Source organism: Triturus cristatus, chromosome 3_1 (genome assembly GCF_964204655.1).
Source record: "Triturus cristatus chromosome 3_1, aTriCri1.1, whole genome shotgun sequence".
Classification (NCBI taxonomy): Eukaryota; Metazoa; Chordata; class Amphibia; order Caudata; family Salamandridae; genus Triturus; species Triturus cristatus.
Genome location: NC_140583.1, coordinates 847,191,604 through 847,219,429, shown reverse-complemented (window position 1 = coordinate 847,219,429; position 27,826 = coordinate 847,191,604). Strand labels below are relative to the sequence as shown.

The 27,826-nt window shown below is 47.5% G+C and overlaps 1 protein-coding gene across 2 annotated transcripts in view; it reads right to left on the bottom strand.

Annotated features, from left to right (window-relative positions):
- Window positions 1-27,826, bottom strand: part of ATF2 (activating transcription factor 2) — a 443,302-nt gene that overhangs the window by 343,945 nt on the left and 71,531 nt on the right. For both annotated transcript variants that reach the window (XM_085645248.1, XM_085645249.1), the window contains exon 6: window positions 19,085-19,165. In XM_085645248.1, the coding sequence (XP_085501374.1) occupies window positions 19,085-19,165 (81 nt within the window). The remainder of the gene's footprint in view (window positions 1-19,084; window positions 19,166-27,826) is intronic.

Genomic DNA, 27,826 nt, shown 5'->3' with positions numbered 1-27,826 from the left:
AGCCGCCACCTTAAAATAAAAGGAGGCCGGATTCGACCCACTAAAATCAGAAAAATATGTGAATTTGTCCACTAACGTGGTGGAGCTGCCCAGCCTAGGGGCTGGACAGTGTTCCCATTGCGTAAAAGTTACAACATTTCTAAATGTATTTGCTTTGTGTAGGAAATGCGTGCCATAATGTTGATAGCAGAATTGCTCATCATAATTAGCAGTATCTAAATACAAATCCTCAGCATCAAATGCAGCATAATATTTCAAATCAGAAAACAGTGCTTCTATTGTTTGTACATCCCAATCATCCGAGTAGATGTTTTGCTTAACTACATCACCCATAGAAACACGAAATACATTTGGCACATTGACTACTTCAGTGGGACCATGAATTTGTAATTTAACAGCATCCCAAGCGATCCCATCCAGTACAGGCCTGGCAGTAATGTTCACAAAACATTAGCTTTTCCGTTCGTTGTGCGTTCATCTGTTGTTTAATTTGCTTCATTGTGTTGTATTATTCCCGCGTCATCCCCGCTCCCGCCTCCCAGCTGCTCCTCCCTCCCACTTGTCCATAAATGGTGACGGCGCGGCGCAGGTGAGTGTGACCTGCTCTCAGGACACCCCCGCGCCGCACGGCCACCAGCTGTGTGTGTGCCCCCTCGTGTGACCTAGCTGCTGCTCGCAGCCTCGTTCTGCCGCCTGCCCGCCGTTCTGCCTGCCGTTCTGTCCCCCAGTTTTTCCGATCGTTGTGCGTTCATCTGTTGTTTAATTTGCTTCATTGTGTTGTATTATTTGCCTCATTGTGTATATTATTGTGATTCTGTACTTGTACCCACTCTCTGCTTCCGCCGTTCGCGGCCACGCCCCCTTTCCCGCGTCATCCCCGCTCCCGCCTCCCAGCTGCTCCTCCCTCCCACTTAGCCATAAATGGCGACCGCACGGACGTGCAGCATTGACGCGCAGCGGGGGCGCCAATTGTGCGCCGAAGGCGCGCCAAAGGCAAGCCCGTCTGCGCCCGTCCGCGCCTGGACCGCGCCCAGTGCCAGGACCCCTGGCCCACACCGATGCAAGACGACCCGACAGACCTACGACGCCGCTGTCCTCAACGCACTCAATGCCGGCCGGAACCCCACCTGCTGCCGGGCCGCCCCGAAACGCATTCACGGACCCTTCACCTGCAGAACCTGCAAGTTCACCTGCCTCCGAACCTGCACCGCGCCCGCCAAGCCGAGCTCCAGCAGCGACCTCAAGTGCATCCTGCTCAACACCCGCTCCATCCACAGACACGTCGTGGAACTCTGGAACCTCCTCGACACAACATCACCAGACATCGCCTTCCTCACGGAAACATGGATGAACGCCTCCTCAGCCCCCGACATCGCCATCGCCATCCCGGAAGGGTACAAGATCATCAGGAGGGACCGCGTCAACCAGACTGGAGGAGGCATCGCCATCGTCCACAAGAACACCATCCGCATCACGACCGACTCCAACGACACCTTCACCGCCGCCGAGCACCTCCACTTCCAGATTCACACCGACCCAAAGACGACCCTCAGAGGCACCCTCATCTACAGACCCCCGGGACCACGCACACAATTCAGCGAAGACATCACGGACTTCATCAGCCCGCACGCCCTCCCCTCCGCCGACTACATCCTCCTAGGGGACCTCAACTTCCACCTGGAGAACAACAAGGACCGCAACACCGTCGCCCTGCTGGACAACCACGCCAACCTCGGACTCAAGCAACTGGTCAACACCCCCACCCACTACACCGGCCACACGCTTGATCCCGTCTTCTCATCCAGCAAGCACATCACCTGCAGCCACTCCACCGGACTCCACTGGACCGACCACAGCTGCGTCCACTTCAGCTTCAGAAAAACCACAACCCACCACCACCCGCAACAGGTTCCTCACAGGAGCTGGAGCAAGATCACCGCCGACCAGCTCACCACCTCCCTCAGCCAGAACCCACCTGCCAGCACAACGGATCCCAACGAAGCAGCCCGCAACTTCACGCTGTGGCTGACCGCCTGCGCCGACGACCTCGCACCACTGAAGAACCCTCCCAGCAGACCCAGAAGCAAGAAGGCCCCCTGGTTCACCGACGAACTCAAGGACTCCAAGAAGACCTGCCGCACCCTCGAGAAAGCCTGGCTCCTCGACCAGACCACTGACAACATGACCGCCCTCAAACACGCCACCCGCAAGCACCACTAGCTCATCCGCACCACCAAGAAGAAATCACTGAAGGAGCGACTGTACAACAACGCCCACGACAGCAAGGAACTCTTCAGCATCATCAAGGAGTTCTCCAACCCCAGCACCGGCAACAACGACATCACCCCTTCACAAGATCTCTGCGACTCCCTTGCCTCGTTCTTCCACCGCAAGATTGCCGACATCCACAACAGTTTCGGCACACCATCCACGCACCCAACCGTCAAACCAACGCACCCCACCGCCACCCTCCGCGCCTGGACCACGGTGACCACCGAAGACACAGCCCGCACGATGAACGCCATCCACTCCGGATCTCCAACCGACCCCTGCCCCCACCACGTCTTCAACAAGGCCGACTCCACCATCGCACCCCAACTCCGGGACGTCATCAACACCTCCTTCAACACTGCCACCTTCCCGGAGAGCTGGAAGCATGCCGAGCTCAGCGCCCTACTGAAGAAACCAACAGCGGACCCCACCGACCTCAAAAACTTCCGCCCCATCTCACTCCTCCCTTTTCCTGCCAAAGTCATCGAGAAAATCGCCAACAGACAGCTTTCCGCCTTCCTCAAGACGAACGGATCCCTCGACCCCTCGCAGTCCGGCTTCAGAGCCAACCACAGCACCGAGACCGCCCTCATCGCAGCCACCGACGACATCCGAGCCCTGCTCGACAACGGGGAAACAGCGGCACTCATCCTCCTGGACCTCTCCGCAGCGTTCGACACTGTCTGCCACCACACCCTAGTCCAACGCCTCAGCAACACCGGCTTCCAAGAGAAGGCACTAGAGTGGATCATCTCGTTCCTCGCCGGAAGAACACAGAGAGTCCGCCTCCCCCCGTTTCGATCCGAGGCCACCGAAGTCATCTGCGGCGTCCCGCAAGGATCATCACTCAGCCCCACCCTCTTCAACGTCTACATGAGACCTCTTGCTGCCATCGCACGCCAACACAACCTCAACATCATCTCCTACGCCGACGACACCCAGCTGATCCTCTCCCTCACCAGAGACCCCGACACCGCCAGAACCAGCCTACACGAAGGGATGAAAGACGTCGCCGAGTGGATGAACAACAGCCGCCTGAAACTGAACTCAAACAAGACGGAAGTCCTCATCCTGGGACCTTCACCCTCCGCCTGGGACGACTCCTGGTGGCCCCCAGCCCTGGGCACCGCCCCCAAGCCAACAGACCACACACGCAACCTGGGCTTCATCCTGGACTCCTCCCTCTCGATGACCAGACAAGTCAACGACGTCTCCTCATCATGGTTTCACACCCTTCGCATGCTTCGCAAGATCTTCCGATGGATCCCGACCGAAACCAGGAAGACGGTCACCCAGGCCCTCGTCACCAGCCGACTGGACTACGAAAACCCCCTCTACGCCGGAACCACAGCCAAGCTACAGAAAAGACTCCAACGCATCCAGAACGCCTCCGCCCGACTCATCCTGGACATCCCCCGACGCAGCCACATCTCCGGCCACCTGAGGGACCTGCACTGGCTCCCCGTCAACAAGAGGATCACGTTCAGGCTCCTCACCCACGCACACAAGTCTCTCCACGACCTGGGCCCCAAGTACCTCAACGACCGACTGACCTTCTACATGCCTACCCGCCAGCTACGGTCTACTAGCCTCGCCCTCGCCGCCGTACCACGCATCCGAAGAACCACCGCCGGAGGCAGATCCTTCTCCTACCTGGCGGGCAAGACATGGAACTCCCTCCCCATCCACCTTCGGCTGACCCAGGACCACCTCGCCTTCAGGAGACAACTCAAGACCTGGCTGTTCGAGCAGTAGCGGACCCCTTCCCCAAGCGCCTTGAGACCCTTCCGGGTGAGTAGCGCGCTATACAAGTGCTATGATTGATTGATTGATTGACAAAAGTCTGGTCCCTTTTCACAATATGTGATGAGGAGTGGGGGGCCAAAGTTCCATCAATTATAGATCTTTCTTTCAGGTAGTGTCCATTTATAAGTCTAAAAAACACTACCACAAAGCCAATGGACATAAACAAAAAAATACATATGAGCACCAGCCAAATGCAAGTCCAAGGGGGAATTAAAAAATGTCTTTTGAACCAGGCAACAAGACTCGAAACTTTTGATGGGGCAATGGAAGTCATTGAATTAGTGTCAAAGGAGTAACGCGACTGGGTAACTGTGGTGGACTGTAAAACAGGCAACGAGACATCCGCAGGATAAGCATACTCAATATCTTCAGGTAGACCACCAGGAGTCGGTGGCAATAAAGGACCAGTAACTGTATGCATCTCGACGGCAACATCAGGCAAGGTGTTAGAAGCTGGGGCCACAACAGAATTTCTCTGCATCGCAGGGCAAGAAACCGCTGGAGTCATACTAAGAAAAATCGGCCACTCGCTGAAGCTTGACATTGTCAATAGAGATGTACCTGTTATCCTTGCGACCAGGAAGTGGAGGTAAAATGACTGTACGTGTACCCTGCACTCCAAGTACCGGAACTGGTGCACGTTAAGAGGGGCCGAACTCCTTCCTGTTCTCAACCTTCTCACGGACCAGATCACCAACTCGAGGTAGCCAGCCGACTACCGGAATCTGAAGCGTAGCATCAGATGTGGAGGGTACGTGTTCCTTCGCTAGACTGTCTCTGGCTTCTTGTAGATTCTGCAATACAGCACAGTGATCATCTACGTCAAAGGGTGTGGCCGACGCCGCCATGTCTAGACCATCAAGGTCCGGGACAAACATTTGTATGCCAAAGAGCATCATGTATGGGGTCCGCCCACCTAGAGACCTTCTAGGGAGATTATTAAGTGCACGTTCTACGTCATACAAGTGGGCTAGCCAGTTCCGGCCAGTACCTAAAACCCTGGCTGTCAAAGATTGCTTGAAGTCACAGTTCATTCGCTCCACCACACTATTACCCTCAGGTCGGTATGGAGACGAAAATTTGACTTGGACCCCCAAATTTCTCATGGCTTCTTTGTACGCCTTCGAGGCGAACGCAGGGCCCTGATCAGAATGAAAGGTACCACATGCAAAACTTCCAACAAAGACACGCAAATCCTTGATGACAGTACGGGCATCAGCACTCCTTTGTGGCCACACCCACAGAAAACGTGTGCACGAATCCACTGCAACCAAGATGTATTTGTACGCAGTATCAGAGGTAAATGGACCGCAATGATCTAAATAAACACACCCCAGTGGTTTATTAGATATGTACAACTGAGTCTGTGGTGGGCGCGCCGCAGTTGAAGGTTTTATCTGCTGGCAAATGTCACAATTAAGAACATAAGCGCAAGCTTGTTTATATAAACCGCACCACCAGTAACGTTGTTGTAACAGAGATACAGTAGCTGCAACGCCATGCCCTCGTGAGCTGCTAATATCAAAGATGGTCTGCAGTCCGCGTTGGGAATCAATCTGTCACCAACGTCGTTAATCCTCACTAACGGGACGTTATCAGGACTTAAGCGATAATGGTAACGAGAAGGGAAACCTCTAGGATATTTTGTTCCCTTCTCTGTAGCAGCAATAGCTGCCAAGATGTCATCATCGATCTTACTTTGTGATCTTGTAACTGCTGCTACTAAGTATGTCGCCACTGCTGTTTTTGCTGCCTCGTCAGCTAGGCTGTTGCCGACAGCATGGACACCAACTCGTTGGTGACCAAGAGTGTGAATAACATTCACGAGAGGCAGATGTTCTTTAAGTTCTGCCACTCGAACCCAAAGCATTTTATGCTTAATTGTGCTACCTTTGGAAACACAGTAGTCATTTTGAGACCAAAAATGTAGATTGTCGTTGTAAGATTGAACACAATAGTACGAGTCACTCACTATAAGTGTAGGGACTCGAGGATCAGCAAACTCCAGTGCAAGCACCAGAGCATGAAGCTCCGCCAACTGTGCGGTACAATCACCCAATGACTGCGTATGCACGACATCGGATTGGAATTCACCATTCACGAAAGTACCGACCACAATTGCGCAGGCCGCTGAATAGGCATGCTTCGATCCAGTAGCGCAGAACCGTCAGTGTAAATGACACAATGGTAATCCTCGAGCGGGCGCAAGGACAGAGGAGCTGGATGAACGAATTCATACTGTAAGAACTCCTGAGTCTGTAGAGCAGCGTCAAAGATATATGTGACGTCGGGCGATGTCAAGGAAGTGGCCCATTGTATCCACCGTGGATGCAAAGCCTTAGAATTTGGTACACTTGCTTTCGTCACCGCCTCAAGGGCAGGATATGGTGTTACCACCAACATGCGTTTACCTTGCGATAGCGCTCGTTCTTTCAGAATTGCCATCTGCACTGCCGTCAGAACTTTCTCGACAGCGGAAAATCGCAATTCAGCCGAAGTGTACAGGTGTGATTTGTAGGCAATGGGGAAGGTATCGCCCTCATTGAACGTTAAGTACGTGAAAGCCACAGCGCCCGGCACAATTCTTATGACCAGGTTAGTGTGGTTATCACGCGTCAGTAAGTATTTTGAAGCAAGAAGGTCAACTTGCAAAGATTGCAATATAGCTGAATGCTCCGGCAGCCAGCATGATTTGGAAAAAGTAGGTTGTACCAAGGCATAAAGCGACTTGATACGCTGGGCATAATCATGAATGTACGTTCGACCGAAATTCAGAAAGCCCAGCAGAGATTGTAATTTCTTCAGTGTCGTAGGAGCACGTAGGCATGCGCATTTCTCTAGGAAGTGCGGAGCTAATCCTCGACCTTCATTGTTGAGTTTGTATCCCAAAAACAACACTGTATATTCCGCAATGTGAGACTTTGCAAAGTTGAATTTGTAACCGAAGTCTGCAAATAAAACAATAATGCGATCAACGCGACACAGATGCGGCCACAACTCGTCATCTGTGAGATAAATATCATCCACATACGAGTACGCATCAGGGTCTATGCTCTCTAACAGAGAGACTACACGAGCGGCAAAGACACCAGGGCTGTTCTTATAGCCCATAGGCAATCTTTTGAAATGTTTTTGTTTGCCGCCCGAGGTAAATGCTGTCCATTCACTACTAAGAGAGTACAGGTTATGGCTGTAAAAGCCGTTGGAAATGTCAAGTGTGGTTTTAAACCGTTTTCTCACGAGACTATCGACGAGAGCCGAACTGTGGGTATTCTGTACTGCGCATGTCTGGCAATGAGAGTTTAAATGCCGGTAATCCAAAACCAGGCGGTACGACCCATCAGGCTTCGTCACAGTGAATAAAGGATTATTCATTGGTGACACACGTTTCAATTACACCTTGATATTCCAATTGTTCAAGGATAGCCGCGACGTGAGGTCTTGCTTCGCGACGCATAGGATATTGGGGTTGTGGCTGGGGCGTGGACCGCAACGGAATCTCATGGCTCTAGGAGCATCTAAAATGAAAGCCGGGGGCCAATCTGCCTCTGCCAATAGAATATCATACGAAGAGGTTAGATTATCCCCAAAAATCCCTTGAATTGTGCGTTGTATGTCACCTTCAATTAAGAGGACTATATTATACAGTCTATCAGGGGGAGCCACTCTAGTGTCAGCAGTTTCTACAGTTATGAACGTATCAGTTGCTGTCGCCACCAGATATGGACGCAGTGCTTGTTGCACTACTGTAACTTCCGCCGCGCTGTCGAGCAGCGTTAGTGCCCATGTCAGGTTCTGAAGCTGCGTCCGCACTATCTGTGGCATACCTCGCTGTTAGCGCAGCACCTTTCTTTTCCTGAAACGGGGGTCGTTGACGTGCAGACTCGTCCTGCTTGCCTTTGCCGTCAGTCTGACGGGGTTGCTCACGACTTTGGGCACCCCGTCCTTTCCCACGGTCTCCGCCACCGGATTGTGAAGCCGATGTTTCCTGTGAAGAACGAGGAGAGCGTTGTTCAGAAACCTGAAACCTATCAGGTGACTTAATACTAGATCGATCGCGCAGATCATATGTACGTTCACTAGACGACTGTACGGGTGAGGCAGGACGAGACCCCTGTTTCTGTTGCTGCTTCCCCTGTTTCTTTGCTCGCCAATTTTGTTTAGGAACATTAGGGCGTTCGTCTTTAGTAGACGAGCTCACCTTAGTTTGCTGTACTATATCAGGAATTATCACAGTTGGTTTAACACCTAAGGCACTGCAGCCTATGGTCCTATAGGCTTCCGCAATTATTTTAGCGAACTCCTTAGGCCTGTCGAGCTCGTCCACGCTGTCCAGCTTATTAGCTACCTGGAACTGCATGGCATCGCCTTTGAGGTTGCCCATTACCATGGAAGCAACCACATCGAACACCCCGACAAGCCTCATTCCCAATTCAACAGCAGCCTCCGCTCCGTGATTCTCTTGAACACGTTTAATGACGGAGGGTAGTACAGACATAGACGGAGTGCCGAAGCACTTCGAGTAGGTCGCGGCAAAGACCTTGCCCCAGTTTGCGCAATCGGCCATGTCTGGGACTAAGTCTTTCGGCAAACTAATGGTGAGAATCCTGTGTTTCTCCACAGGAGAAGTATGCGGAAAAACCGCCTCGAGTTGGTCAAATTTCTCAGCAAGCTAATAAGGTAAATCATCCTTCTTTTGGGGGCGCTTGCCCAACCACCGCATGGTGGTCCGTTAGTTGTCCCGCAACAGCAGGTGCCCCCACCTGCACGTTGCGTGACACGTACTGCACTAAAGCCCTATGAACTGTAATCAGGGCTGTGTGGCGTAAATCCGGCTAGCACCGGCCATGTGGCCCCTGCAATAGACAACGGGCCCATTCTAGCCGGTGCAACCGCATGGGGAAGGGCGCCATTAAACCAAATGGTGTGCTGCCAGGCAGAAATAGGAATTTCTTGTGTTCTATACGGCGTATAGATCGCAGGTAGCTGCGTGGGAGTATAGGAGTGAAACGTATCATCGTCTGCATCCACCGCCGGAAAAGTCACCCAAGAGTAAAACAACTCATATGGGTAAGACGCATCAGCGCTCACCACAAAAATAACAGCCATCCCATCATCCGGCACCCCATGCGTCGTCAAATGACGGTGCAGAGGAGCACGACTATGCGCGGCTATATCAACCGCCATAAGGACACACTAAAGAGTATCAACGATATCAACAGTAGCACTGGGGTTCAGTAAAAATAACCTTTTTAATGATCAAGCTTGAAAGAACCTATTAGTCGAAACACAGGTAGGTTAAACCCGTCACTCCCGTTAACCGGAAACAAGAGTGAGGGTGTTGTGGACTAATATAAGCACTACCAAGGCTTTTCAAATCAATCGACCAAACGTTAGGTGCGCCATGTTGCAGGGATTCGGCTTATGCACAGAACTATGCACAGGAAACCAGGACCTCAGTGAATTGTGGTGTACCAAAAACTCACCTCAGAACCCAGAACCCCTTATCCGACCAGCATCAGTGTCCCATTCGTTATCCAAGTTTTATCTCGGCGGTCCCAATGTATAGACAACCCAGAACAAGCAACTTAGGGTATTCTCAGGAATGGTGGGAATCAGAAATACCTGTTCGTAATTATTCTCATATCAGTCCACAACAGAATAAACAGAGACACGGTAAAGTTTAAAGAGTTTATTTTATAAACCTTGTGTCCTAAGATGCAGTACTTTGGCTAACATAAGCAGACAAATGATTAAGATCAAAACCATCAGCATAGTTACAATACCATAGAATATGAAAGGAGTAATCATAATGACAGTGGATGACAGCCACCTTCCTTTCGCTGGTAAACTAATATTATTATCATTAGACTAATAAAAGGTCTCTAGGCTTGAATGGGGAACCCCATACCGTAAAGATCAGCTTAGTGGAATCACATCACAGGATCAGCTAGGCTCTGCTCCTGGGAAAGCTCTTCTTCCGAATGTGTCTAAAGCATGCAGCCTGCAATATTAAAAGCACTCGACTTTCAGGTATTTGCAGCTGCGTGCGTGTTATAGCTAAATAGTGGGCCGATCAACCTGAAGCCAACAACATGCACCGTCTAGCGACCCAGACTGTTTCTTTGCACAATGTTCAGACCAAGGTCCCTGCTCACTGTTAGGGATGTGAACAACAGACAGTTCTCATGTGAAGCAAAGGCGAACAAACATTTCTCAATTAATAACATGTAACTACAGTGTCGTGTGCAAAAGCAGCAAAAGTGGCAAGATGGCTTTCTAACATCTAACCCGGTTGTGCTAACTTAGCATTGTACGTATATAAATAGCAGTCTTCACTACAGGGCATAGCAATGATACATAAATTATCTATAGACAGCTCGATGCAAGAGGCAGAGATAGGTTACTGCGAAGCTGCCTCCTTCACAATAAAGGCTAACGCCAAGCAGACAATAAATGGTTTCCTGATTTATAAACCTCCGGGGCCAGCATCAGGTTTCAGGGAAAGCCTTGTGGACTGCCTAATCCAACCAGCACTACAGTATAGTAACCTGTTAGTTCTGGGGGACATAGCAATTTGTGCGGAGAAGCACAATTCTTATGCCAGGAGCTGGCAGGTTTCCAATTAGAACTAAAATCTACACAGATAACACATCAAATAGGGCATTTATTAGACCCCATTTTTTCAAACTGCCAGGGACTGACAGTTGATTGCCCAACAGCGGTCCCATGGTCGGACCATTACTTAGTGGCCTTTGTAATCCCTTTAACAAGACCACCCTCAAAAAGGGACCCGCCATATAACAGCAGGCATAGGAAATGGAGAAATTTCAAGGGAAGCAGCTTTACACAGGCTCTGCTAGCAAACGCCCCCCCTCCCGAAACACAGACATTAACAAGGCAATTCAGGAAGTAAATAATTGGATGGAAGGTGCGCTCGATGTGGTGGCTCCAAGGTCAACTAGCACCCCGCGCAGACGCATGAAGAGTGTACCATGGTTTAACCAGGATTTAAGGATGGCAAGAAAGGCGTGTAAAAGGCTAGAATTTAAATGGAGGGAGGGCTTCTTAGACTCAGATAAGGCAGTATATAAACTGAAGCTGAGACAGTATCACACACTTATAAAGAAAACACGGGCTGCTTACTACACGGGAAGAATTGAATCACCAGACAACTCATCTAGGGAATTATTCGGCATCTTTAAAGAACTATCCTCACTGGAAAGAACAGTAGCACCAGCCCCTTGTTCAGAAAAATTATGCAATAAAATCGCAGTTTTCTTTGCTGAAAAGGTATCCAAGATTTATGACACTTTCCCGGACAATGCTCGAAATGGACACTTAAGCCACAAGGAACAAATGAAGGAGTGGAGGGAAAACAGTATTTCCCCAATTCATTCCTTCTTCTCTAGAAGAGCTGGGAAAGATAGCACTGAGTATAAAATTGGGCTTGCCAAAAGACCCATCTACACTCCATCCATCTGGTCATCGGCATGGTGGCCAGCAAGCTTAGGACAGGTCCCCACCCCTAAGACGAAGGTGAAGAACTTGGGGGTATGGATAGACTATAGACTATCCTTTGAGACCCAGATCAAGAGAGTTGCAGGCAGGTGTTTCGGAATCCTCCGAGTATTAAGGAAAACCCTAGATATTTTACCACTGGCGGCAAGAAAAACCCTGAACCATGCGCGCGTTACATCTAGATTGGATTATGGAAATCTGATGTATCTGGGTGCCAACAAAAAAGGACTCCAGAAGCTACAATCTGTTGAGAACGCAGCGGCCCGCCTGGTTCTGAATCTGCCAAGAAATGCACCCTCGAAGAATGCACTAAAGACACTACATTGGTTGGTCATCCAGAAACGAATTACATTCAAGACACTATGCATCGGGCATCGCATCTTGCAGGGCAGATGTCCATTGTACCTCAGTCTTATGACTCCATACAAAACAGGAAGGCAACTGAGATCCACCAGGACCCATTTGGTGAAAGTCCCAAGGATTAGGAAGGCACGGATGGGTGAACGCTCTTTTGGCTACTTGGCAGCAAAAAGCTGGAACTCCCTACCTTTGTCCCTGCGGGAAGAACCATCAGAGAAACTCTTCCGACATTTTTTTTAAACGTGGCTTTTCACCCAATAAGTAAGAACTGGTACATGAATCTGTGAGGCACCATTTCTCGAAGTTCGCAGTAATTTTTAAATAGCGCGGGGGGACACCAGTGGGTGTAACCAGGCGCTCTACAAATGCAGAAAATATCAAAAATAGGAGAGGTCGCGAAAGGAAGAAGGACGCGATGACAGGTCTGGTCCACTGGATGATGAGAATGCGTTGTCCTAGGGGTAGGACATGGCCAGGGAGACCCGTATGAAGTGCACATCACATGGAGAGGTCGCTCGGTATCCGAGACAGTTGCTTCCTGACTCAGATACCGAGCGACCGTGTATTGTAGGTATTCTTCACAGGCTAACATACCCGCGGCCCTATAATGTGGCCACTTCCAATATTCATATATTTTATTGATTTATTCGAAGTACCAGACCACCATACAGGTGCCAGGCCTTTAAATTCAAGAGGCTCATGGCTCCATTGGATATCCTATTCTCCGTCTATTGGCAATAGCTCTGATGAAGTTCAAGCAACAAATCTGAACAAAATGCGTTGGCTGGATGATGCTATTTGAATTGATTGAATAAAGCGGATGACAAAAATCAATATTTTGCCGGACTCATTATCATTATAACATTGGACAAGCATAACGTTACTGGTGCACCATTCCGAACATCTTTTATTTCTATTCTGCGTCTGCATTTGCACCCAACAAATTGTTGTGCACAAACCATTGAGATAAGGAAGAAACGGTACAGCGAAGTGCAGCATCTTCAGTCTGCCGTTGGTAGTGCCTGCTCATCAGGAGTGAGGCACAATACCTAGGTAACATCGGTGGCATCATGAGAGGCTAGATGTCCAGAAGTCTTCGGTTACACCAAGCAAACCTATCACATGCAGATGTGAGCAAGATGGACCATTGGTAACATCCACCTATGGGGTCGTATGGGAGACTGGATTGTGGTCCTGCCCAGACGTCCTGACTGACCTCAGATGTGGGAACAGAAGAGGATCCGACCACGCCACACCAGACCGTGGCGATCCAGGGGCAAGGGCCTCAGGGATTACCGGTGAGAGCGGGTCCCGACACGAGAGATGAGTCTATAGCAGCTCCTTCGCAGGTCCCAGGAAGACGAAGATCTTGTGTAGTAAACTGGTTCTTCTAAAGGCCATCCTATCAATGCCGATGCACCAGAGTCTGGATGGCAGGAGTAATCCTATCCAAAAACAACTACCCTCCAGGTGGAGCGAGGGACTTGAAGGTGGAACCCGTTGCGCTTCCTCCACAGACCTAGAGTGTGCCGCTGGAGCGACACGGTGAAGTAAACCCAGTTCAATCAAAACCTCCTGAAGAGGGCCTCCGGGACATCCCGAGAGAGGGGAACACTCAGGAGAGGGCATCCTGGTAAGAGAAGGATGTCTGTAACTATTCACCCACTTAGTAGCTGGAAGCACTGTTGCCTCGGCGGTGATTAAACAACAACCAAGATGTCATCCATTGTAGGAGGCTTAATGTTCGTGGAGCCAGGATCTATTTTGTGAAAATATAACATCTGCCAGATTTACGATCACTCCACCTGCACCGCCACTGAGAACTGTATTTATAGCGACGTTGTGTGTCAACTTCCACGCCTTGAGTCCAGGGAGAACCGGATCCGCAGTGCACCCTTGAACTGTGCTAAGTAGAACTGGTGATCTTAGCTGCAGTTGTACCATTGTCTTGTTCAGCAGGCAGCAAAATAGACTCAGTGGAAGTTTTCTGTTATTGTTGTATTCCCTCCCACAGGTGGGACTTGTTATTCCGGTTTGAATAAAGTTTGGGAGGGATGTAGTGTCCTGCTGGTCACTGGTCTAGTGTTTGCTGCGACAGCCACTCCCAGATGGCTGGCTTACACCCCACCCCCATCCAACACAGGCGTCACAGGACATGTGACCCTGGCTATAAAAGCGGCTGGGTGCACGTGCCCTGGGCCAGTTCCACTAAGTACAATCCAGTGTCCGTGTCATCTTTATTACTGTATGGGGGCCTAGGGCCTCACCACATTACAGGCTCAACAGGAATTTACTAGGCGTTCTCTACCTCCTTGCCAGCTCACAAAGGTAACACTCTCAGATGGGGCACTCATGTGGGGGCTTGGCTTGGAAGCCAACCATGGCGGCCGCTCTGTAACAGAGCTCTGCACTGCTACGATACTTGTCTGTCTATACCACCGCCTTTCCCCAGGACTCTCCAGTCTGGATTGAGCCCCTTCACAAGGCAAAACTGCACCATCTGCTGGGCCCTGTTAAGGACCGTTGGAATGCGCGAGGGCACGATCCCGACGACCGGGAGAGGCAGCTCAGCCATTGTGCTGGAAGAGTGGGCCGTGAGACGGCAGAGGAGGGTATCGGAGGGCAGCTTTCTAGGGCGTGGTTGCTCTGGGCCACCACCTGTTTGGTCCCCACGGCTGCCAAGTGCCTATGAGGTGGCGGGTGCCCGGGGGGGAGAGGAGGTGCTTCATCAGGCCACGAGGGCTCGACCGTTCGCGCAGCCATTGCTGGGTGTGGCTTCGCTTGTGCCTGCGGCCTGCCTGGAAGCCCCCGGGATCCACTGCCGTGAGAGGCCCCTGCGGGCCAGGGAGGGCGAGAGAAAAGATCTGCCTGCTGCAGGAGCCCTCCTGGTGAACAGCCTGTGTGCTGCGGGTGCCTGAGACCACTGGAGCAACCATACTCAGGCTGAGTGGTGAGGGTGCTGGGCCCCACGTTGCCCGGGGAAGTTTGAGGATTGCCCAAGGACGGGCTGCCAGGAGTTGCCCGCGTGGCAAAATCTGTGGCGAACAGCGTGACAGGGACTGGAGTCCCCAGAACTATGACAACCCCCCTATTGCCCATCCTGCGCCCTCCTCTTGCATCCTTGGTTGATGGTGACCCATTATAAGGGTTAGATAACATGGGCCTTCCCAGCAGGGGTGACATTGTGTGGCCACACTGGTTATACACTCTAATCAGCCACATCACTCTACTGTTATTATTCTTCCTCCCTGCTCCACAGCGATTGCAAGGTGAGGCCCCTGTGATTAGTGGGAACATCGGGCAGTGGGCCTGGGACAGGAGCCCAGCTCCCCTCCTGCAACTAGTACCAGGGGCGAAGCTGTAAACCCTGTGCAAAGCTACGCCGAAGGGGGCCTGAGGCGAAACTGCAGCCAGATGAAGCTCCTGGGTGTTGCAGCGACAGGCGGGTAGCAACAGGTGTAGACAAGGCAGAAAGCAGTGTTGCATGGTTGGCTCTGAAGGGAGATATACAGCCTAGACACCCTTATGACACGCGACAAACCCTCAGGACCTGCAGCCCAAAAAAAGATTAACAAAGATACTGAGCAGATAGTGACAAATCAAAGAGGATGGTGCTGAGGGAGGAAGAGAGGGCCTCCAAACGTACTCCATCCTACAGACCATCCAAGACCACAAGTTAACGATGTAGGGCAAAATGGGGGAGCTGAAAGTTGACTTATCCTCAATTAGACAGGATTTATGGAATACGGTTGACATAGTCACAGGGTTAGAAGGCAGAGATAACAAAACAAGAGACAGCGTCAAGTTGCAGGAATCCCGATAACAGAGACTGGTTGGTCAGTTGGAAGCAAAGGTGGAGGATGCTGAGGGTAGGTCTCGGCGCAACAACGTGCGCATATCTGAAATTCCGGGGGGAGTGGAGTGGACCAAACCCACTACGTTCATATCAGACTGGGTGAGGATCTGGGTACCGACTTCGAGGACTCATCCTGCTTCATAATTGAGTGGGTGCACAGGGCCCTTTTCTCTAAGCCCCCAGTGGGCTCCTGACCTTTAGTTGCCCGTATCCTCAACTATGCTGACCGAAATGCCAATCTCCCAGCAGCACGCACACTCAGGACTCTTATTCATCAGTCCTACCCCATAATGATTTTCCTAGAATACACCATGAAGGTCCAGCAACAATGGAGGTCCTACCAGGAAGTGAAACATAAACTGGGGCCTTTAACATTCGTTATGTGCTCCTCTTCCATGCCCAACTAAAGGTTATCGACCACGATAAACTCCGTTCTTTGATACCCCTGAGGCGGCATGGAATTGGGCAGAGGTATGACCTAACCTGAGGAACTGAGGTACATTTCCAGCAGGTGGGGCTGGAGAGAGGGGTGGCACCAGGGATGACAGAGATGGCTGACCTCCCAGGGACTGGAACACTGCCCCACAGCGAAACAATCAACGTAAGGAGCACAAAGCACTCTGGTTTGGACTGGATGGTTCTCCGGAGAGGCGGTCGCCCCCGGAGTCAGAGATGGATCTTACGCAGAGCGCTGCCACACCGGATCCCCTGCCGTCCTCTCAGGAACTCCCCACTTGACTTACTCTAATAAACACTGATGGGTGTCCAAATTCTTATAATGAGCCTGAGTGGTGATGTTAGGGGATGGCTGATAAGCCACGCCCCGGATTATTTCACTTATTGTTGTTGCTTTTGTTTGTGTGTGTTGGGAAGGGTGAGGGGCAGGTTTGGGATTCGTTTTCGTGAGGGATTACGGGGTTGGCAAGGTGCACACCTCAGAATAGCCCAGTGGGCTACTGTCCCTAGTTGCAGCACAACAGGTACTTCTTGTTGGCGAAGTACAAGGGGGGTATTGGGTTGGGGTACAAGAGGGTTGTTTCCTTTTTCGGTTCATTCAGAGTTTTGACATGCTTATCTACGTTCAGCTCGTTGTCACACAATACACACAGACTCAGCTCTAAGGCATTGCCACTGACACGACCACCCCAAGGACTACCTCTCTGGCCCGATGACTTATTCACAGCCACCTGCCCTTGCGGGGAGGCTCGCCATTCTCTCATGGAACATCAGTGGTCCCCTGGACAAGATAAGGAAGAGGTCAGTTATGAGGCCAGCCCACAAGTACAAACAAGACATTCTCCTCTTGCAGGAAACATACCTAATGGGTAATATTATTCCCTTCTTGGCACATAAAGGGTTTTCAAGAGTGAATTATGCATGGTTTTAATCGCGGCTCTAGAGGAGTTGCCAACTTGATACAGAGGCACATCCCCTTAGTGTTATCAAGGGAGTGGCATGATAAGCTAGGACGCTATGTGGCGGTGACTGCGAAAATGCATGGGTACCCGCTATCCCTGGTTTGTGTTTACGCTCCTTCCCGTTTGACGTCGGAGTTCGCTGCGATGCTGAGCAGGCTCATACTGGAGCTTCCGGTAGCCCCATGGGTGCTGGGTGGGGCCCGGGACAGGGTCCACGACCCTGGACTAGATCAATCCTCCATGGTAACTCCAAAGTACGGCGGCAGAGCGACCAACTACTCTAGCCACGTTTTCTGCGCAATATGTCCTTTCTGTACATGTGTCAGGCGCATCACCCAGCGGAGAGACGCTATACCTTCTTTTTTAACGCACATACGACTTTCTCCCGTCTCGATTACTTCTTATTCCCTAAAACAGAGTCTCATAGAATACTCAATGCACGAATCTTAGCACGAGCCCTATCGGATCACTCACCCATACAGATAGATTTTGACTGAGAGCCTCCGAGGCAGGATGGCGCCTGAGTCACTGGTCCCTGCAAGATGGGTATATTGATGAGGCCTCCCATACCTGAAACAAAACCGTGGGTCGGTGGGCTCCTTCTTAATCTTCCTTTCCTAGGAATAGTTGTGTGTTTTTTTATACCAGAAGTTTTCTATTTTTAAATCTATTTCGCTATAGTGCTAATACAACATGTGGACTGCTTCAGTGTGCTTACCTCACAACATTGAATTTATGAAGTACGCAACAACAACTGCAATTTGACAAATATGCGTTTCCAGCCAACTAAAGTGTACTCAGTTTACCAACATCGTAAAGATGGCCAGCAGGTCCTCTGAATTTGAATTTTTGCCCTGCAGGTTGCATCCAGGTCTTGGCAGTAGACGCTCAAACTACTGAGACATTTAGCTAATGCTGTAAGCTAAAGAAACGAGAAATGAAAACCAAAAACAAGGAGGAAGAGCCATCACACTCTGTACAGTGTGACGGCCAAACAAAACATTCTCTGAGTGAAATCGCCAGGGACCGAAGTAAGCACGCAAAGGAAAGGCATTTACACAAATGCACCAATAACAGGACTAGCATTTCTGAATACCAAAGATAGTAACCAATGGCAATCGGTGGGTTTGCCAAACCCCACAGAAGAGATATAACAGGTCGATCAAAGTTCGGCCTAAAAACATTCTGAAAAAGGAGAAAGCCTGGTTGGCGGCAGGCTCCTGTACTAATTTTAGCTACAAATTAAACACTATCGGTTCAGTAACTAATTAACGAGTTCAGTATGAAAATAGCTTACAGATAAGTGGTACCAAAAAGCAATTAAACAAAAATTTTACTGCAATGCTGGAGAGTACAAATGAATGCTCCTTTTGCGTAGAGATTAAGGCTCAGAAGCGCGATTGAAGCTGCACTGGTTCCTAGTGGTGGTGACCATGAAACTTACGTGTTCTTGCCTTCTGGATAAATGTCTAATTTAGGCTTCCACACTCTGTAGACAGAAGTAAGTCAGGCAGCTCATGTCTCTGGAACACTCTCATTAATACATTTACAGCTAGCAAGCTTGAGACCTAAACTCAAATCGAGATAGGTGGGAAGAGTTTAAAAATCCTGGATCCCAAACTGTGGAGCTCCTGTAAGAAACCTGGAACCACTGCACACCGTATCAAAAATACAATGTTTGCATAATAATACATGATCCCCCTACTGCAGTGTTTATAGACTGTTCAACATAGAGGCACTATATAAGCATATTAAATCATATGATCAAGGAAGATACCATACTACATCTTTATTTTAAAAATCAAGCTGTTCCAGTTATTCATCTGAAAAACAATGCAAAAAGGGTAATTACCTCTATAACCATATCTTCATCGCTACAGTCATTATCAATGAGAGGCAGAGGGCTGCTGCAGACAGTTAACTCACTGAGTTCCTGAAACAGAAGCAAGATGCATTAGCACTCCCTTAACAGCACTGCACACATTTAACACCAACCCCAGTCTGTCTTTCTGCAGCATATCTCATCTACTTACTTTACTACGTAAAGGCATACTGACAATGATTTTTCCATCAGGTCTTCCTTGCCAATCTAAACAAAATGAAATCCAAGATAACGAAGGATGAAATGAATAGGATTTGTGTGCCAATCAAAATATACAAAATATAAATAAAGGGGAAAACTAGAAACAATATCTTACACAACGGAGAACTGTTTTGGAAAAAAATTGTGTGTGATGATAACTTAAAAAAAATAATAATATTTAACCAATAAATCTATAAACACCAATCTGCACAATGATATAAAACTGTTTCATTAATGACGTTCTGGTCTAAAAGCTCCAGTCAGTTACTGTGGTTAAAAATGTTTTTAGCAACTTAGTGCAAACCCTTTCTTCCATTCATTAGTTCAACTGTCAGAGTATTGGCAGTGGTGGCAGATGCCAAGTCCAATTAATTTAGGTTCTGTCCTTGGTTCCCAGTCAGCGAAATAATTAAATTGGAAATTGCCTTGTCTGCCTTTCTGCGATACCATATTCTTGCCCCCAATGCTGCTAATATTAAGAAAGATGTTCCCACTGGGCTCTTCAAATCTTGCACCAAGTTTGATCAGTAGAATCTAGAGCAGAGAACATCTTCGTCAACCATAACCTCAGAAAATTCAATGCCATTCCTTAAGTGCTACCTTAATAGTATAACCTAGCAATGAAAAACTCATAACAAACAATTTTATAGCCACTGGATTTGGTAGCTCAATGGTTAATGTAGATGAATGGTTAGATGGATGAGTGCATGAAAGAATGAGTGAGCGCACGGGTGGATGGTTGGATGGACGAGTGAATGAGTGCACGATGAGTGCATGGAAAGACAGACTGGTTGGCAAGTACATGAGACGAAGTGTGAAAGGTGAGTGTAAGATGGCAGCGTGAGAGAAGGGGCAGTACATGGCATGGAGAAGTGAACGGGTGGCTGGAAGAAAGAATGCATGTCTGGTTGTAGTATAATACTATCATATGGTCATATAGAGAAACAAAAGACTGGACACAAACAGAACTCCCCTGATCCCAGACGCTGGTTCAAGGAACCAGTATGTTTTTCACACCACGATGGCACCAAAAAGAAATCTTTCACAATAAACCATTTATACCAGTATGCAGAATATTTAAGCATTGTGGTTGGGGATGGATGACATTGCTATATAAGCTCTGATATCAATTAAGGAAAGTTAGTGTAGTATATTCCCACAAACGTGGTACACAGCCTCATTCCTAGATATCTAATCGTAATGCAGCTCAACTTAAACTTAGAGTATACACTTACCCAAGTTTGCAAGAATGAATGAAAGACTGAAATGCAATTTGTAAATCGCACGAATACTCCAAGGAGTGTCCCATTGCTACGCTCATCAGCAACCTTACAAAATACAATCGGACCGTCAATCATTGTTTAAAAAGCCAGGTTTTCAGCTTTTTTTTTTTTTTTTTAACAACTAGATGGCATCCACTGAGCGTAACTCGAGGGGGAGCTTAATCCATGCAAATGGCCCTGCATAGGAGCTCTAGTGCTGCAAATGTTAGGGATCCTAGCCAGATGGCTGTTAGCTAGTCACAGATTGCTAGAGGGGACGTAAAAGCTGATCCTTGTCTTAAGGTAGTCTGCACCTGTATGATGAAGTTCCTTGTGGACCTTAACTAGTGTTTTAAACAGAATTATCTTCCTTGTTGGGAGCCAGTGGAGGGCGGTTAGGCATGGGGACATGTGTGTTCTCAGAGGTAGGCTAAGAAGAATGCGGGCTGCTGCATCCTGGACCACCTGAAATCTGCTGAGCAGGTAGTCAAGAAGTCCCAAATAGAGGGCATTTACTTAGTTCAGCCTCGAGGATATAAGTGCCTGGACAACCAACTTCCTTGCATAAAATGAATGCAAATGCAGGAACTTTTTTAATATAAGCAGTAGCCCAAAACATGTACCTACCACAGACTTAATTTGTGGTTGGAAGGATAGACAGCTGTCGAATCTGACACCAAGGTTCTTAACTATCCTCCCGGAGGCCTGGGAGAGGGCCTCTTCTGGCCAAAAGGTCTGCTATGTTTCTGGGGAATTATAACTGAAGAATAGTATTTCGAATTTAGACAGGGCCGGTGGTAAGGATATTGGCCTACTCACTAGGGTCCGCCAAAGGTTTTTTCCAGAAGGGGCAGAATTTTAGCCTGCTTCCAGGAAAGGGGTACTGTCGCTATAGACAGCGAAGCATTAAGCACCTGGTTGGCCAATGGGATGATGGTAGTTGCTCCTAATGCTTATGTTATGAATGTTAATGCTTGAAATATCAGATTTGTGAAGGTTAACTTTAGAACCCCAGAGTTTACCAAAATCCTGCAAGGTGTTTAGTAAGGCTGGACGGGATCTTTCTGGGTTAATTATCAATATTAAAATGTAGTCCACAATCATCTTGGTTTTGACTAACCAACTTCACACTTTCTATTCTTAAATGTTTCTCACATACTCTGGCCTAAGGTCTCAAGTGACAGCAGATATGAGGAGGAAGACAATCAATATGCTTGCCTTGTGCCTAGCTGAATACTTATTATTGTGGAGTTCCTGCCATTTACTCTAACCCACGCCTTGGGATTCGCACAAATCACTAGCATCATTGATCAAAAGGGTGCACCAAAACCCTTGACTGTTAACACCTCCTGTGAAAACCTCAAATTGACCCTATCAAATGCCCTTTTGGGGTCCAAAAATATCAGTAGTGCTGATTTTTTCTTTTTATTTATTACGTCTATCATATGTAAGGCCTTTTTTTTTTATATATATATATTTTTATTGATTTCAAACTTTGAAAGTCACAGACATTAAGAAATAAACAGTACAGCCATTTGTGAAGTATCTTCGTAATATCAAGGAATGTACAGTTATCAGTCACTGAGTTCAAAAGCTTGCTCCCTATTTTGCCCTAGTTCCATTTCTACAGTTGGGGAAATACACAGATCCCCCAAAACACATTCCATTTGCCCCATTTGTTGTCCCATTTCTTAGGGCATCCCCTCGATTTAAAAACCTCCTTCTCGTAAATCATGCACCATGTTCCATTGCCCATACCTTGTGTGATGGTCTCTCCGCCACTCCCACGTTGTAGCTATTTAACGTAATGTGAACCCCAACGTAGCCAATTGTTGTTCCACCTCCATGAGGTCAGTCGCCTCCCATATGTTGAGGAGCCCGAGTGGTGGTGTAAGGGTTAGTTCCTTCCTCAGTGCATCCTGTATATTTATGTATTTATTTATAAAGTTTTATATAACGCGAACAAGATCCCGAAGGATATCAGAGCACTTTACAATATGATAGGAGGAAGAACCTAAAAGCAATCTCAACATTCGGGAGAGAGAGAGAAAAAAAAAAGACTGGAATGGTCGCAAAATGCGGGACAATTGCGCCCAGGAGGGTAATACAATGGAAGTATCATGATAGTGGGTACCAAGTCAATGAGCAAGTGAGCCTATCCCTCTTAGGGTAAGAATTTTTTCATAAGGAATCGTTTAGCTTCCAATTTGAAAGCCATTGTTGAAGAGATTCTGCGTACTTCCGGGGGAAGAGAATTCCATATATTTGGTGCAGCGCTGGAGAAAGCTCGGTGACCGGTTCTTTTTTTGTTAAGGATGAGTGGTTTCAAGAGGAAGGTAGTGGCGGTGTTTTGTCGCCCCGTCCCATATGGGTCGTACGATCGGACAGTCCCAGATAGTGTGCAAAAAGGTTGCGTCGTGGCGGCAGCCCCTCAAGCACAGCGAGTCTGGTCTCGAACATATTTTCGCTAACGTGATCCCTGTTAGATACGTTCTGAGTAGGATTTTTATTTGTATCAATCGGAAACAGAGGGTGATAGCCGCCTCCCTTGGGGACATCAGCTCCGCTTGCCAGTCCTCATCTTCGATGGATCCTAGGTCAGTTTGCCATTTTTCTCGGAGCGCCTGAAACAGGTCTGGCAGGTTATTGCACAGTTTTCGGGAGAATGCTTAATTTAAAAGTGGCTCGGCCAGCAGCCGATCTTCAAGAGGGGACGATTCCGGCAACTTGCTCATGTCCGGGAGTGTGGCAGCTAGTGCATGTCGGATCTGTAAGTATCGAAAAACCTCCCCCTGAGCCATATCGTATTTCTCCCTTAGTTCCCCAAATTTAAGGATTTTGCCCTTTTTCACCAGGTGCCCCACAGTAGAAATTCCAATAGTATCCCATTTATTGAACCCACGCTGATTGCATAGCAGTCCCAGTTTTTGGGAAGACCATAGTGGTGTGGCTTGAGTCATTACATTCAACCATCCAAGGCGTCTAGTCGCCTGGTGCCAAATCTCTACTGTATGGGCCGTTGGGCAAATATATTGTCCTTTCCGGACTTTCGTATAGAGAGCCCCAATGCATCCCTCACAACCCATCTGGTATCTGTCGAGCATGTAGGTTGGGTCCACCAGGGACTGATATATCCAGTAGTTTACTGCCACTAGTTGCGAGGCCCAGTAGTAAAGTCTCACATCAGGGAGGGCGATCCCCCCATCATACCACCCCTTGGTAAATTTCCCCAACGCTATGCGGGGCAAACCTTCATTCCACAGTAACGTTCTAACTTCACCTTCCACACTTGTAAAATAAGCATCAGGGACTTTACTTGGACAGTTCTGAAGGATGTATAAAAAGCGTGAAAGAGTTAGCATTTTGAATAGGGCCGCTCGGCCCAACAGGGAAAGGGGCGGGGATCATGTAAGGCCGTTTTAGTATTACTTGCCACTTGACAGTTTATGTAAAGCCTTTTTAGAATTATCTGCACCTTGATGGTTTATTATTAATCCCAACTGATCTTGATGGACACATTAGGGGTTACACTCTTTTCACTAGAATCTTCGGAAAATATCTTAAAATCTTCCTGGAGGGCTGTTGTGGGGCAATATGATCCACATTTATCTAGAAATTTCAGTGGCTTGGGTATGACTGAAATTCTTCCCCCTCCTAAAAGGATGCAGGAACCCCAATTTATAGAACACAGTTTTGAAAACCTTTGGGAAAATGTGCATTAGATTGGGCCAGCATACCACGTAGAACAAATGGGGAAAGCCATCAGGTCAGAATACGTAGATTTTACACAGGGATTTAATGTCTTCTATTATTTCCCCTGGTGTAATTGGTTGCTCTAGGGTTTCATTTTGATCCTCAGATATGGTATTAAAGTAGTGTTTCTCAAGTCTTTTCATATGTGAGCTTGGTCTAGTGCTTCTCCAGAGTATTCTTGGTAAGATATAATACATGCTTACAGCTTATTTCTTGTACTTTCAGTTATTTGCATCTCTAATAGTGGAGACAAACGTTATCAGACATTTATGCTTCAGTTTTGCTGCAAGCACTCTGCTCACTGTTTCTCCCCTCATAGGAGTGTTGCTGAATTCTTACAGGGTACACTCTACTCTTTTAAGTGCAAAGAGTCTCAAATACCCTCAAAGGGCTAAGACTGTATGCCAAACCTTTTGGTAAGGCATTGCCTTATATAGAGTTTCCACTTCTTTTTCCAGGTATTTACTCAAACTTTCTCTAATTTTACTCAATCTTGGTGCTTCTGCAATACATGGTCTTAGGACAACCTTAAGTAAGTCCCACACTATAAGCAGAGGGCATCTGCTAATGTTATTAAATAATAATTCTTGGATCTGGATACTATTTGCTTATTTAACTATTGGGTCTCTGAGGAGAGCCTGGGCCATTCGCCAAGTGGGGTCTGTTATGTCCATGATCTTTCTGGTTAAAAGTGCAATGCACTGGCCCATGATCTAAGAGTGTAATTGCTCATTGACCCATCTCACTTATAGCAGCTTCCAGAGAGTCGTCTACCAGGGTCCAGTCAATTCTTACATACAAATTGAGAGCCACAGAATAATGTGAGATGTCTCTTTCCTAGGGGTGGATCATTCGATAAGTATCAACTAAGCCTATCTTTGTAAGCCATATCCTGTCTTAATCTAACAGAAACGTGGGTCCTTCATAGCTGTGTCTTGATCTATCCAACAGGGCTTCTTTAACACAGTTCTAATCCCCTCCAATAATTACTGAATTTGAGGGTAATGATACTAAAATGAACGGTATGTCTTATAAAGCCTTTATCTTGATTGGGTGCGTATACTGAAGCTAACAATATAGGCTGTCTTCTAAGGGGACTATTAATTATTTGGATTGGCCATTCCTATCTACTGATGATGATGGAAGTATGAAGGCTGCTTGAATTTTCAAAAGGATCCTGATGCTCCTCGTTTTTAAGTTTGCGGATGCAAAAAAATATTGTGCGAAAAAATGTGACATAAGTTTACCTGTATCTCTTGTTAAGAGGTGTGTTTCCTTCAGAAAGTTTACATCTCTTTTTAAGTGTGGTACCAAATTTAGTATAACTATTGTGTTGCTGGGGTTGTTGAGAACCCTCACATTATATGAAATAAATACGAATGAGCTCGCATCAGGCGTCACCCCGCCATCTAGTGTAGATCTGCATGTTTTAGCCGGTTAATAGGATGGGATCCCACACTTCCATCAGGAGGACCCTAATTCTGAGCATCTCTTTTAGAGACTGGGTCTCTAGATCAGTCCTGCCTGTCCTATCCCTTAACTCCACTGGATCCCCCTTTTAACAGAACTATTCCTTCGCAATCTATTCCCCGCTACACCAAGTAACTGATTGAACAAAACAATTCCTGTCATTATCTGGTTAAATATGGTAAATGCTGTCAAACAAAGGTGGAGGGATCATCTATGCCCTATTTATTTATCTTCCCCCTTATTGGTAACCTTTTCCATGAATCCGGTTTCAGAAACAAATACAGAGCTCTCATGCCCTATTTGTGTACCCTCGCTTCTTGGGAAACGTTCTAAGGGATTACTGTCGGGTAGCATGGAGGGATGAAAATTTACACTCCACCCACCACCGAGCAAAAATATCATCCCATTTTCAAAAAGCTCAAATCATCATCTTACTTATAAGCCCATGTTTATTCATGTTCTTTGTCTACAGGTTTGTGGATGACTGTCTTTTGTGTTGTTTAGGGCTGATTTGTTTAGGTCACTCAATCATTGTTTTCATTCTTGATCTGTCTACATGCCGGGTTTCTGGATTAACCTCTTGTTGGTGACTGTTATCTATTTGTTGTTTGGTCAATGCAATCGTGATAGCGGAGGTGACCAAGCAGTGACTTCACTAATATCTTGTTTGTCCTCTGGTGTTTGAAGGATGGATTTTGCCTCTTTGAGAGACAAGGCTTTGATGTTCTGGTCTTACCATTTAAATATTACTTAGAATGGGTGTCCCCATCTATAGTCAATATTATATGTCCTTAGAAACTTGAATACTGGGCCGAAACATCTTCTTTTTTGAAGTGTGATGGCTGAAAGATCTGTGTAAATGTTAACAGTATGACCTGCTTAGATTATGTTTTTCCTTTATCTCATAGCTTCCCTGGGTTGCTCTTTCTGGTAGAAGAAACAAAGTAGTGTGAAGATATTTGGTCACTGGGTGCCTGTCGTGTGTGGCAGCATTGTCTTGTGGGACATACCAAGGAGAATATCCTAGTACACAGGATTTTCCAACAAATTCATAATAGTTTTTTTGGTTGAGCATGACGATTTTATCACCCTCCACTCCCTGAGGAATTCCTCATATTTTTATGTTATTTCTTTGTGACTTGAGAGGTCTTCCATAGGACTTAGGGGATTAATGCTTTGATCTTTTAGTGATTTACTTTCCTATTTCAAAAATTCTTGTTCCTCTTTTCTGTTGTATTTGATGATTGTAGTGCAAAACCATTCTGCTTTAGCTCATTCATATCATTTTAGTTCTGGATTCATCGTGCTGCAAATTATTTAAAGGTCTTCTCCCAGACCCTGGAAGAGGTCCATCAGAAACTGTCTAGAGATATAGGGCATTGTGATCAGAGTATATTCTTCTGCATGGACCCATTTTGTAATAGGCCTTTTACAGATTATTCTTTCCTCGTTCTTGTGTTTGCCATAGCGCTGACTGGGTGATGGATTTCTTGAGCCGGTGTGTCTGTAACTCTAAAGCATTTTGAGCCTCTCCTTTGTTATTTACCAAACTCAGAAAAACATTTTCCTCTGTTCCTTTATGTCCTTGTTCTGAGGAGCTCTACTCCAAGGGCTCCTTACAGTCATCTACACTAAAATCTAATGTTCTCAGATGATTTCACGGTTAATGGATCTACAACTTACATACATTTAAAAGGAAGGTTTGGGCCTGGCAAAGGGTTTATTTTGCCAGGTCAAAAGGGCAGTTTAAAAAAAACGCGCACACAGGTTGCAGTGGCGTGGAGAGCTACTTAGCAGGGTGGCACAATACGTGATGCAGGCCCACTGGTGGCTTTTGATTTGAAGGCCCTGTGTACGGACAGTACCACTTTACTAGGGACCTGCAGGTAGGTTAGATTTGCCAGTTGGGTGTAAGCCAATGTTACTTTGTTTTAGGGAGGGAGCACAAGCACTTTAGCACTGATTAGCAGTGGTAAAGTGTGCAGAGTCCTAGGGCCAGCAAATACGAAGTAAGCAAAAACAGGGG